The 12,159-nt window shown below is 41.2% G+C and overlaps 1 protein-coding gene across 1 annotated transcript in view; it reads right to left on the reverse strand.

The window, feature by feature from the left end:
* UNC45B (unc-45 myosin chaperone B) overlaps nt 1–12,159 on the reverse strand; it is a 28,610-nt gene that overhangs the window by 3,597 nt on the left and 12,854 nt on the right. The window contains exons 10-18 of the mRNA XM_074188916.1: nt 11,158–11,458; nt 10,536–10,630; nt 10,086–10,227; nt 7,963–8,103; nt 6,446–6,573; nt 5,666–5,732; nt 4,205–4,318; nt 1,239–1,354; nt 600–717 (exon numbers count right to left, since the gene is read on the reverse strand). Of these exons, the coding sequence (XP_074045017.1) occupies nt 600–717; nt 1,239–1,354; nt 4,205–4,318; nt 5,666–5,732; nt 6,446–6,573; nt 7,963–8,103; nt 10,086–10,227; nt 10,536–10,630; nt 11,158–11,458 (1,222 nt within the window). The remainder of the gene's footprint in view (nt 1–599; nt 718–1,238; nt 1,355–4,204; nt 4,319–5,665; nt 5,733–6,445; nt 6,574–7,962; nt 8,104–10,085; nt 10,228–10,535; nt 10,631–11,157; nt 11,459–12,159) is intronic.

The following is a 12,159-nucleotide window of genomic DNA, read 5'->3' on the forward strand; positions in this document are numbered from 1 at the left end:
AATTGATGATCAGCAGTCAGCAAGCATTTATTAGTCAGTAACTATTTAGTAAGTGCCTACTGAGCCCCAGGCACAGCGGATACAAAGAAAGGCAAAGGACACTCCCTGTCCTTGGGAGTCTAATGAGTGGGACAGCACGCAAACCAGGATGAATCGGAAATCCTCCAGAGTGGGCAGTCACTTATTCTTTGCCAGGAACTAAGTTGAGTAGCTGTAGTCAGTCAACCTCTTCCAGGAGTGTGTGAATTAAGCTAGGCTGATCCTTAATACAACCACCTGCCAGCATTTACATTCTACTGACCCAGCCTTCTAGAACCCCAGCTTAAAGTCTTTCAGATTCACTATACTGATTTTCTTGGCCAACTATGTGCCATCATATGGTTCTCTCCCAAGTTCCAAGTCAGACTATGGGCAGGCTATGTCTTCCCTAATTCAACTGGGAGTTCCCTAAGGTAAAGGACTAAAAGAGGTAATATTTCAAAGGAGATGATGACCTCCACCTTCTTGAAGAAAAGGACAGGTTTCTTCACTTACCCATCTCTGCCTTGTCCTTAATTTGTTGATCTTAGTCCCAGCCCTGCACCCCGAGCCCCCCATACCTCTTTGTTGACCACCATGTTGCACATGCATTCAGTGGCTGCTTGCCGAAGCTGGTCGTGGTTCTCAAACATGTAATTCTCAATGTCCGGCAGAGCCTTCTCCTTAATGATCTTCTGCCTGATTGATCGAAAGAGAAACAAGTCTATCCCTATCTCTCAGCAGGTCTTTATCTTAACTCTTCCCAACTATCTCAAAAACCTTAGGAAAAAGGGATTTCCCCAATCTCTTTTGGTATCCTAGGGTCCACAGTCAGGATATTCTTTTTTTCTTTTTTTTTTTAGGTTTTTACAAGGCAAATGGCGTTAAGTGGCTTGCCCAAGGCCACACAACTAAGGTAAATTATTAAGTGTCTGAGGCTGGATTTGAACTCAGGTCCTCCTGACTTCAGGGCCGGTGCTCTATCCACTGCCTCACCTAGCTGCCCCAGGATATTCTTTTTAATGTAAATTCTTCCTGCTGCTACAATTTATGTCTGTTGCTTTCAAATCTATCTTTAGTAGGAGAGTGGTACCTTTAGGAAAGTCTGGGGTGGGGTTAAGGGTTAGAGAAATAGCACCTGACTAAGAAGGATTAGAAAAGATTGAACCTTTTCAACTACAAACTTTGCTTCTCCTCTTCCCCTCTCCTCCTCTACTCACCGAAGTTTATCACTCCTCCCTGACAGATTAGTCAGACCCAAAAGGGCTTCATAGTTCTGGAGTCCATCCCTCTGGGTATCCAAGAGTCGTACCAATGGACGCACCACCTCATACACCTGGAGGAGATGGAGAAAAGCAGAAAGAGATGGCAAAGGGTGGCTATAAAGAATAATGAGAATTCATGGGGGAAAGGTCCATATATACAAAAAAGTTTTAGAGGCTAATTTTTATTTTAATTTAAATAGTTTATTTATTTGTTTTTCCAACTACATGCAATAGTAGTTTTACCAGTCATTTTCCCTCCCTCCTCCCTGATAGAAAGTAATCTAATATAAAAATAGATCCATATTAATCATGTTGTAAAAGAAGAATCAAAAACAATGGAAGAAAAAATATTAGAGAGGGGGAAATGACATAATATACAAAACAATTTAAAAATTGAAGACAGTAAGCTTTGAATTTTACTTAAATTCCACAGTTCCTTCTGTAGCTATAGATGGTATTTTCCATCACAAGTCTTTTGAATTTTCTTTGATTATTGTACTGAGCAGTTAGTTTTTGAAGTGACAACAAATGGAAGGAAGGTAGCCAGATGGAAAATGGCCAAAAAATATCATATGTGAACTCTAATGGAATGTTAGCAAATCCTAAGAAATAACAAAAATGTTTATGTAAAGGAAGAGAGTGTTGTTCCCCCCACACACATACACCAGTTCAGAAGACACAGTATAGTCACACATGATGAATGTTCATGTATTTTCAAGGTATAATACATCCTGTGATTTCTTTATTAAGTAAAAACATCTCTCTGATTTAGTGAAGAAGGGAATGTTTAAATTAGCTAAGCAAATTAGCTACATCCCTAGAACTTTAAGTAACTAAACTCTAGAAAAATTTCAGTATTTGGAGAATGGAGAGATTGCCAGATGGGTTTTACCTAGGAAGAAAACCCCTGTAGAGAGAAAGGAGGGGATTTCTTACTCCTTCCTCACATCAGCTTTGAAGGGGGGCCAGCATAAGATTGGCATCCATCAGGGAGCAGATACATATACTCCAGATGGACATAATTACAAAGAGACAGTCATTCAAGGGACAAAGCAGTTTCAAGAAGAAAGACCCCTAGAAAGAGAAGAGTGAGAATGTGGAGACCAGACCCTAGGAATGAGCAACCCACCAAGGAACGACACTGTCTCCAGGGGAAGCTGTGAGAGAACCCTACAAAGAGAGGAAGGACTCCCAGATCCTTCAGGGCTAAGAGTTGTAAATTGCCTTTACATCGATATTCTACATGTGTCTCACTAGCATCATATTCTCAGTCTGAGCACATTCTTCCTATGAATGCTATGTATAATTGTGGGGTCGTATAATCCAAGTTTTTAGGAAGAATGTTTTGTATTCTTGCTATGCTATCAGAGATGTCTTTGCCAAGAGCTTGTTGTATCTTCTGGCTGATTTTTAATGGTGAAAAATATGGGTAGGAGCTTGCTGAGTGTTAGTAATAGGAGTAACCACCCACAAGATAGCCCTAGGATTTGAGGTAGCAGTCATCTTCTGGGTACCAAACCCAGAAGTGAGGATGTAAATTAAGGGAGTTGCCAGAGATAAAAAATTCATAGAAAGCTAGGAAAATTTGTATACACTGATACAGAACAAACTAAACAAAACCAGGAGAATAATTTACATGATGGCTAAATTAATGCAATGCAAAACAACACTGAAAGAACTTCAGAGCTATGATCAATGAAGTGACAAATTATGACTTCAGGGAACCAATAGTGAAACATGCCTCTGGCTTTTGTCAGAGGTGGAGGGACTGTACAGGTGCATCACTATGGACCATGGCCAACATCTTCATTTGCTTTGCTTGACATCTTTGTTATAAATATATACTCTGTTGTAAGTAGAGTAAGTAACTGGGAAATGACAGTTAATGGGGAAAATACCATTAAATTTTTTTCAAAGGAAGAAAGGAAATAATTACTTAGCATGTGACCTTGGGCAAGTCACTTAACCCCACTGCCTTGCGAAAGCCAAAAATAAAAAAAGAGGAAGGAACCTATAGGAACCTATTATATAAATAAGAAACTTTCATGAACCAATTTGTTTTTTTAAAAATACAAGTTCATACACCCAAAGGGCAACAAAATGAGCATACCCTTTGATCTAGCAATACACTACTGGGTCTATACCCTGAAGAGATGATGAAAAAGGGTAAAAACATCACTTGTACAAAAATATTTATAGCAGCCTTGTTTGTGGTGGCAAAGAATTGGAAATCAAGTAAGTATCCTTCAATTGGGGAATGGCTTAGCAAATTGTGGTATATGTATATCATGGAACACTACTGTTCTATTAGAAACCAGGAGGGACAGGAATTCAGGGAAGCCTGGAGAGATTTGCATGAACTGATGCTGAGTGAGATGAGCAGAACCAGAAAAACACTGTCCACCCTAACAGCAACATGGGGGTGATGATCAACCTTGATGGACTTGCTCATTCCATCAGTGCAACAATCAGGGACAATTTGGGGCTGTGTGCAATGGAGAGTACCATCTGTATTCAGATATAGAGCCGTGGAGTTTGAACAAAGTTCATGGACTATTCTTTTTAATTTAGGGGAAAAAAAGATATCTTATTGTCTGAAAAAAAAGAATAGTTGCCTTATGTATATGTTTCCTTACAAGTATTAATCATTTATAAAACCCAGCCCAGTTCTTGTACTTGTAAAAAAATACAAGTTCAAAATGTTGCATTGCAAGGCAAAGTGAGAAAACCAGAGGGGTGGGGGAGAGAAAGACAGACATAGATAGACAGAGATAGAGTCAGAGACAGAGAGAAGAGAAAAAAAGTTGAGAATTAATGAGAAGGGAAGAAAGACAAAAATCCAAGGATGAGAAAACTTTTGAGGTAGAATAAAATCCTCCAATTCCCTATCTTCTCCCAACTCCTCCATTGATCATACCCACCCTTTCCCCAGGAAAAGCAATATCAGGGTTGGAAACAGCTGCAATCTTTGCCAAAGCATGGGCAGCCTTCACCTTGCCCACATCAGTGCCTTCGAGAGCCAGTGGTATCAGAGCCTAAGAGACAGAATGAGAGTCAGAACTATCAATATCCTAGAAAATTGGATTTTATCCTATAGAACATTGAATTTGTCAATCTAAAAGACCTGAATTCGAATCCTAACCTTGCTATTTATTTCCTATGCACCCTTAGGCAAGTCAATCACCTTTCTGGTCCTCAGTTTCCCCATCTATAAAATGAGAGGGGATCTTTGTTCTTTCCAGGTCTATGCTCATGTCATCTGTTTTCCAAAACTCAGGAACATTTGGGCATCCTATATATAAATCACTTGATTATATATGGAAAATATCTAACCCCAGTCTGCCTTATATTAGGCATCCAAGAATACTTCCAAGGTCATTTTTCCAGACCTTATAATAATAGTTAATAGTTAATAGCACCAAGCACTTTATAATCATTATTTCATTTGATTCTCACAACAATCCTGAGAGATAGGCACTCTTGTTATGCCTATGTTACAGTTGAGAAAACTGAGGCAAACAGCTGCCGAGTGATGTGCCTAGGGTCATCCAACTAGTCAAGTTTGAGGTTAGATTCGAACTCAGGTCTTCCTGACTCTGGGCCAAGTTCTTTATCCACTGTAAATCCATCAATCAATAAATCCAGGAAACACATTTTTTTTGTCTTCTTGAGCTTGTACTAGTAAGATCTGTGATTCCATTGGTATTGAGAATTCCCAACAATGAAGATATTCCCTCTACTAATACATTTTTCTTTAACTTAGTTTTTAAATGCTTGGTAAATCGTATATTACCAAGTATTTGGTGAAGGTCACACAACCAATGTTTCAGAGTTTGGACTAGAACCCAGTTCTTGACTCCGAGAGCAATTCACTCTCCACTGTACTACAATGCCTTAGTATGAGACTAATAATAATAATAATAATAATATAATAATAAATATATTCTATCACACTTAAAAGTTTGCAGAGAACTTCCTCTACTACAAACCTGTGAGGGAGGCAGTATAAGTAAGTACTATTTCCATTTTCCATATGGGAAAACTGAGGCTCAAAAAAATGAAACAATTAACCCAAGATATAATGCTAATGGTGATGTTTTACCTGTCACTATCACACTGCGTTTTATCTAAAGCCCAAAATAGAATATTTTGTATTCCTGTTTCACTGTTCCCTTCTCTTAGCACAGATCACTGAGGAGTTAAGCAAATTCCTAGGGGAGGTTAGAGGTCCAGTCTGTGCTATGCACGTATATTGCATCATAGATGCTCCTCAGGACATACCAAGAGACTGTTCTACACATTCCCTGTCAGAGCATCTTCTTAGTGTGCCCCCTCCAGTTATAATCCCCACAAGTTCTCCTCAGCCTGTTCCCCACCCTTACCTTGCCACCACCTTGAGCCACAATGGTGCCCCGATCCCTTGCATTGTCACACAGCGCCAGGAATACCCTGTTAGGAGTGGAGATTAAAAGAGTGGTCCCTAAGCACTAAAAAAAAAAAACTCTCATCTAGGTTGTTCTTCAGTCCCTTGAGGTTTGAGGATTAAGAGAATCTGAACACAGGCAAAATCAAAGCATCAAAGGAAGGATAGTGAGGAACAACAGAGAATAGAACCTGAGAGGATCAATACAGTGTTGATGCAAGGAGCCTCAGTCCCCAGAGAATTTGATATTACATCACTAGTTTTCTTCCCTATTAAAATGTAAGCTCCTTGAGGGCAGGAACTGTCTTTTGGGGGGGGGGGGCTTGTACTTATAACCCCAGCCCTTAGATGAGTCCTGAATAAATGTTTGGGATTTTTTCATTGTGTGATTTAGTTTAAAAGAGGTGGAATATGGGGCAGCTAGGTGGTGCAGTGGATAGAGTACTGGCCCTGGAGGCAAGAGGACCTGAGTTCAAATTTGGATCAGTCACTTAATAATCATCTAGCTGTGTGACCATGGGTAAGTCACTTAACCCCATTGCCTTGGGGGAAAAAAAGAGGTGGCATATGGTTTGGAAGAAGAAAGAAAATAATTCCCAGCCCCTTCCTTAGTTCCTCCTTTTAAGATGGAAGTGGTGAGAATCTATAGTGACCCCATTTCCCCATGTTGAGACTGTGTTTCATTACCCTCATACTCTGACCTCCTTCAACCCTCTTCCTATTCGCTTCTCCCCAGTACCTGGCCAATAACTCTTTGGTCTGGTCAGTAAGGATCGCACTGTCAGCTTTTACCATGCAGGTTAATGTGGAGACTACCCCAGTCTTCAGCAGTCGCTTCACCCGTTTTTCTACAAAGTCCTTCTTGTCCTAGGGAGATAAAGGGCTGGGTGAGGTGCTTTGCAGATTCCTGGTTTCATACAACAGCATCCTGCCCACAAGTTGCAAACCACTTTCTTTCAGCCTTAAAATGGTGAAAGGGCCTTCAGGTCTAAGGGTGATCTCTAAGGTCCCTTCCAGCTCCCCTCCATGTTCTATTGTTCATCTATGATTCAGACTCTTCTCAAAGACCCCTTCGGCAGACCCTCTACACATCTTCTCCCCCCCCATCCCTACTATAACTAGAAACCACGGGTCTAGGTCTTTGATTACTGGAGAAAAATTCCATTAATTTGAATTATCCACGCACAGAGATACAGAAGATCTGAAACATTGCCATCAGCCTTTTTATTTGACCTGGCCTTAGGATGCTTTGAAGAAACTCTTTTAATAGGTTTGCCTTCCTCATCCTACTTCCTCATGCCATGACAGAATTGTTCCAGAAAATCAACTCTATAGTTAAAAATCCCAGCCCTAGAACAAATTCTGTGAGCTCACATTTACATAGCATTTTACAATTTACAGAGAGTTTTCATTTCCTTACAACAGCCCTAAATGCTAGGTAGTATTTTCATATTTCAAACCCTCCAAAGGATCAATGAACTCAGTTTTGATTTTTTTCCCTCCAACCCTGCAGCTCAAAACCCTTCTGTTTGGGAGGCAATGTGGTATGGTAGAAAGAGAGATAAATTTGGGACCCAAGTTCAGATCCTGCCTCTGGTTGTGAGACCTAGAGCAGGTCATTTATGCTCTCTGAGCTCAATTTCCTAATCTATAAAATGAGAAAATTGGACTGGATGAGGACCTGAGACCTCTTCTGGCTCTAGGTCTATGATTTAATTTCACTTCTCTGGCCCTCAGTGTCCTCATCTATAAAATGAGAGAATTGGGTTAGACTGCTACAGAGGTCTCTCCCAGCTCTAAATCTATTTACCTATGAGCTCTCTGAGTACCAGTATCTTCATCTGAAAAAGGAGGATAATGATAGCTGCATTTCTTATCTCTCAAAGTCACTAGAAGGATACCAAACATTATATGTGTGAGCTATTATTATCATCTCTAATTTATAGAGGAGGAAATTGAGGTTCAGGGGGAGTCTACCCTGGTTCTGACTTCAAGCCCGGTGCTTGTTCTGATTCCCCAAATCCCCAGATCTAGGGATAGCTGAGAGCTGACAGAGGACCCATTAAACTCAAAACCATCTCACAATAGACTGCACAGACCAATCATACTCTAGTATGAAATGACAGAAGGCCTGGCAGGGGCCTGTGTGACATTTAGAAGGCACTCATTCTTCCAGAAACTACAGAAGATCATAGTTTTCCAGCTAGCAGGGGCCTTGGAGGCAATCTCCTTATTTACAGATAAGATAATCCCTACCTTGGGATGCTCCTCAGGTACATGCTGCTTGGAGAACTTGGCCAGCTGCACCAGCTCAGGGATGACCTCCTTCACATCGTAACTGTTGGTGCAGTTCACCAGGGTAGTAGCCACAGAGTACAGAATGGTCTTGTCACTGGTCTGGAGGGGAAATCAGGAAAGGTCAGAATTGGGGCCAGTTAGAGAACTCAGGTTGTTCAGGATATGATGTTATTGTTTAGTTGAATCCAACTCTTCATGACCCCATTTGAGGTTTCTTTGGCAAAGAAACTGGTTTGCCACTTCCTTCTCCAGTTCATTTTACAGCTGAGGAAGCTGAGGCAAATAGGGTTAAACGAATTGCCCAGGGTCACACAGCTAGCAAATATCTGAGGCTGGACTTGATTTCAAGTCCTCCTGACCCTAAGCTTGGCACTCTATCCAAGGACATAGCTGATATATCTTTTTAAATGGGGTTGAAGATGGAATGCTGAAAAAACATGAAGATCAAGAAGCCTGGCCTTGGAGAAGAATTAAACAAATGTACCTCTCTCTCTCTCTCTCTCTCTTCTCTGAAATGGTGGAGGATTCTGGGTGTGGTGTACTACATAATTTCTCAGACTGTAATGATGTAATATTTGTTTTTTTCCAGATTGATTTTTTTCCTTTTTTCATATTCATGTTGACTGGGTAGGAAAGGAAGGTATATTTAATTGTGAAAATGATATTAAAACAAAAGATATTAATTTTAAAAAAATTAGCATGATTGAAGACTTCTTATGAACTCTTTTTTTTTTTGTTTTTTTAGGTTTTTGCCAGGCAAATGGGGTTAAGTGGCTTTCCAAGGCCACACAGCTAGGTAATTATTAAGTGTCTGAGACCGGATTTGAACCCAGGTACTCCTGACTCCAAGGCCGGTGCTTTATCCACTATGCCACCTAGCCTCCCCAACTTCTTATGAACTCTTAATGATACCTTGAAAGCATTTATTCAAAGTCTCCAGTAACTGGCATGGTGCTTGGACTGGGCACTAGGATTTAGAAAAGTGGAAAAGAACTAAATAATCCTAACCAGATATAAACTAATCCTCTCCTCCATATTATCTCTCAGTCTCCTTTGCCCATATAGTCTTTCCCAATTCCCTTTGCCTAATCAAATTTATTATAATACTAAGTAACATTCATATATCAATTTAAGGTTTACATAGTACTTTTCATGTTACTTCATTTGATCTTCATGATAGCCCTATAAGGGGGATGCTTTCTTATTCCCATTTCATAGATAAGACTTTTCCAGAGTCACCAAGAAAGTAAGTGTCTGAGATAGGATTTGAACACAGGTCTTTATGACTCTATGTCCTGCACTCTAAACCCTACCTCAAATGTGATCTCTCAAATTAGCATGTTTACTACCCCCTCCCCTTACCCTTTTATTGGGAGAGATGAGGGACTCAGTTGACCCAGGGTAGGTGGAAGGTGAGGTTGGGGGAAAGGATGGGAAAAACTAATATTTAATAAAGAGAGAAAGAGGGGTTTCTAAATGGTCCCTTCTAGACCAGTGAGTCACCTTCTCTGTTCCCCTAACTGAACCGAATGGCCTCTCCACGTTGAGCCCTAGCTCTTCAAGTTTGAGGGTCCCAAAACCCTGGGAAACAATGTTCTGGTCTTCCATGATCATTCTTAGATTGTTACTTCTGTCTTCTATTTTGTTTGCTTCACTAAAATAAGAAGACTATATCCATCCTACAGAAGACCACATCCATCTCTCAGAGATGGGAAATAGGGATCATATTGCAGACCTGGAGACCCACTGGGATGAGAGTCCTGCTAGCTGGGCTTCCACACCTGGGCTGTGTATTTATCCCTGGATGAGGAGTCTGTTTTCCTGGAATTTGGTCCTAGAACTGGAGCAAGAAGGGATTCAATTAGGGGCAGTTAGTTTGCATAGTGGATAGAGCACCAGCCTTGAGGTCAGGAGAATCTGAGTTCAAATCCAGCCTCAGAAACATCATAATTACTCAGCTGTATGACCTTGGGCAAGTCACTTAAATCCATTGTCATTCAAAAATCAAAAAGTAAAAGAAAGGATTAAATTGAATGGATGTCTTAGGAGTCAAGGGTCTGTGATGTCAGGACCACACATGCCTTAGCTAGCTCAAACATGGCCTGTAAGGCAGGAATGTCCTGGACAAAGTCATCTTTCACATCTGCATCCAGGGTGAGGTAGGCCAGACCCTCCACAGCCCAACGCCTGGTCCTTGCATCTATGTTTGCATTACACAGCCACCTAGGAACAGGAAGGGGGCAAGTTAGTCCAGAAGAAGACCCAAGTGGGGAATCATGATCAGACCATTAGAATTATCCTGGAAACGGATAGGCCTCCATTCCAAGGATATTGTTGAATATCCTTTCCATTAAATTTAAAACAATTTCTTTTTTTTAAATCATATTTTATCACACCTTTCCTCTGAATTGACTTCCCATTACCCATAGTATCAGGTCCATACAAAGTCAACTTACTGAGCCCCTATCACAAGCACAAGGCCCAAACCAAGAAGGGACCCAAGGACCCCCCCCCCAATCCAGCCCTCTTACTTCCGACACTGTTTGGCAAGCTTCTCTGTAGACCCTTCAGCAAACTGTCTGAGGCCATAATCAGTGCCCCCTGCAGAACCAAGTTTACAGAGACCCTAGAGGGAAGATGAGACAGAATGGACCTGAGCATTGATGAGGCCCATTGGTTTTGGGGAGGAGAAGGATGGTTAATGTTGCTGTTGTTGCTGTTTGTCCTTTGTTCTCTAAGAAGATCATGGCATCAGGGAAGTGATGCCATGACATGGAAGTGAATTGGATATGAATTGGGGGGTGCTAAGTCACCAGCCTCACTTTCTCCTCCAGAGTCATCTAAGTCCAGTGGCCAGATCAGGATGACTGGAGATGGCCCTCATGATGGTTAAACCACAGATTTAGAGCTGGAAGGGAATTTTCAGGACAAGTCATTTAGCTTCTGTTTGCCTCAGTTTTCTTAAATGTGAATGAAGATCAAAACAGCGCATAGTTCTCAGATTGTTGTGAAAATCAATGAGATAAAATTTGTAAAGGGCTTAGCATGTGGCAGATACATAGTGGGCATTTGATCAGCACTTGCTTCAATTGCCTTCAGGAGGGAGGTGAAGGAGAATGTGGGTAGGGGTTGGGAAAGGAACCTTTGTCTCACCACCAGAGTGCGGATCTTTATCTTCTCATTTTTGGTTGTCTTGTAGATCTCTTTGAGCAAGCTCACGCCATTGGTGATGATGAAGGTGGCTCGGCTGAGTTTGGTGGAAGCATGAATCAGGGCTTCCACTGCCACCAGTTGGTCCTGCTCCCGATCAGAACCACACAGGGCCACCATCATCTCCATCACACCCTTCATCCCCAACAACTGGTTGCCCAGGTCAAAGGGGCCCTGGAGGACCCCTGACACTGTCTGGATGGCATGTACGTTCTTGTCCATGTTCTGGGGATCAAATTTGCCCCTTAAAACCAAGAAAAGGATCCATTATAAAGGGACCTCAGATGAATTCCTCTGGAGAAATTTAGGATGACAGCATTCATTCTGTTACTAAGAGTGACCATCCACCTTTACTAAGGAGTCCTTTCTTTATAGACCCCCCCTTCATGAATCTATGGATCCCTTCTCAGAATCATAGTTAAAAGCACAAAATGATATGCAAAGGATAATAGAGATTTACAATGATATTGAAATGCAGGGATCAAAATTTATTTTTAAAAGTTCATAGATGGGGGGCAGCTAGATGGTGCAGTAGATAGAGTACCAGCCCTGGAGTCAGGAGGACCTGAGTTCAAATCCAGATACTTAATAATTACCTAGCTGTGTGGCCTTGGGCAAGCCACTTAACCCTGTTGCCCTGCAAAAAAAAAACCTAAAAATAAAAAATAAAATAAAATAAACCTATAAAAAAGTTCACAGATGGGGGCAGCTAGCTGGCACAATGGATAGAGCACCAGCGCTGGAGTTAGGAGTACCTGAGTTCAAATCTGACCTTAGACACTTAATAATTACTTAGCTGTGGCCTTGGACAAGCCACTTAACCCCATTTGCCTTGCAAAAAAAAAACCTAAAAGAAAAGTTCATAGAACTCAGATTAAGAACTCTCATCTTAGATCAATGTCCCAAACTAGAATAAATTGGGGACTTGGATCAAATTGACATGGA

The sequence above is a fragment of the Macrotis lagotis genome, chromosome 5 (assembly GCF_037893015.1).
Source record: "Macrotis lagotis isolate mMagLag1 chromosome 5, bilby.v1.9.chrom.fasta, whole genome shotgun sequence".
Classification (NCBI taxonomy): Eukaryota; Metazoa; Chordata; class Mammalia; order Peramelemorphia; family Peramelidae; genus Macrotis; species Macrotis lagotis.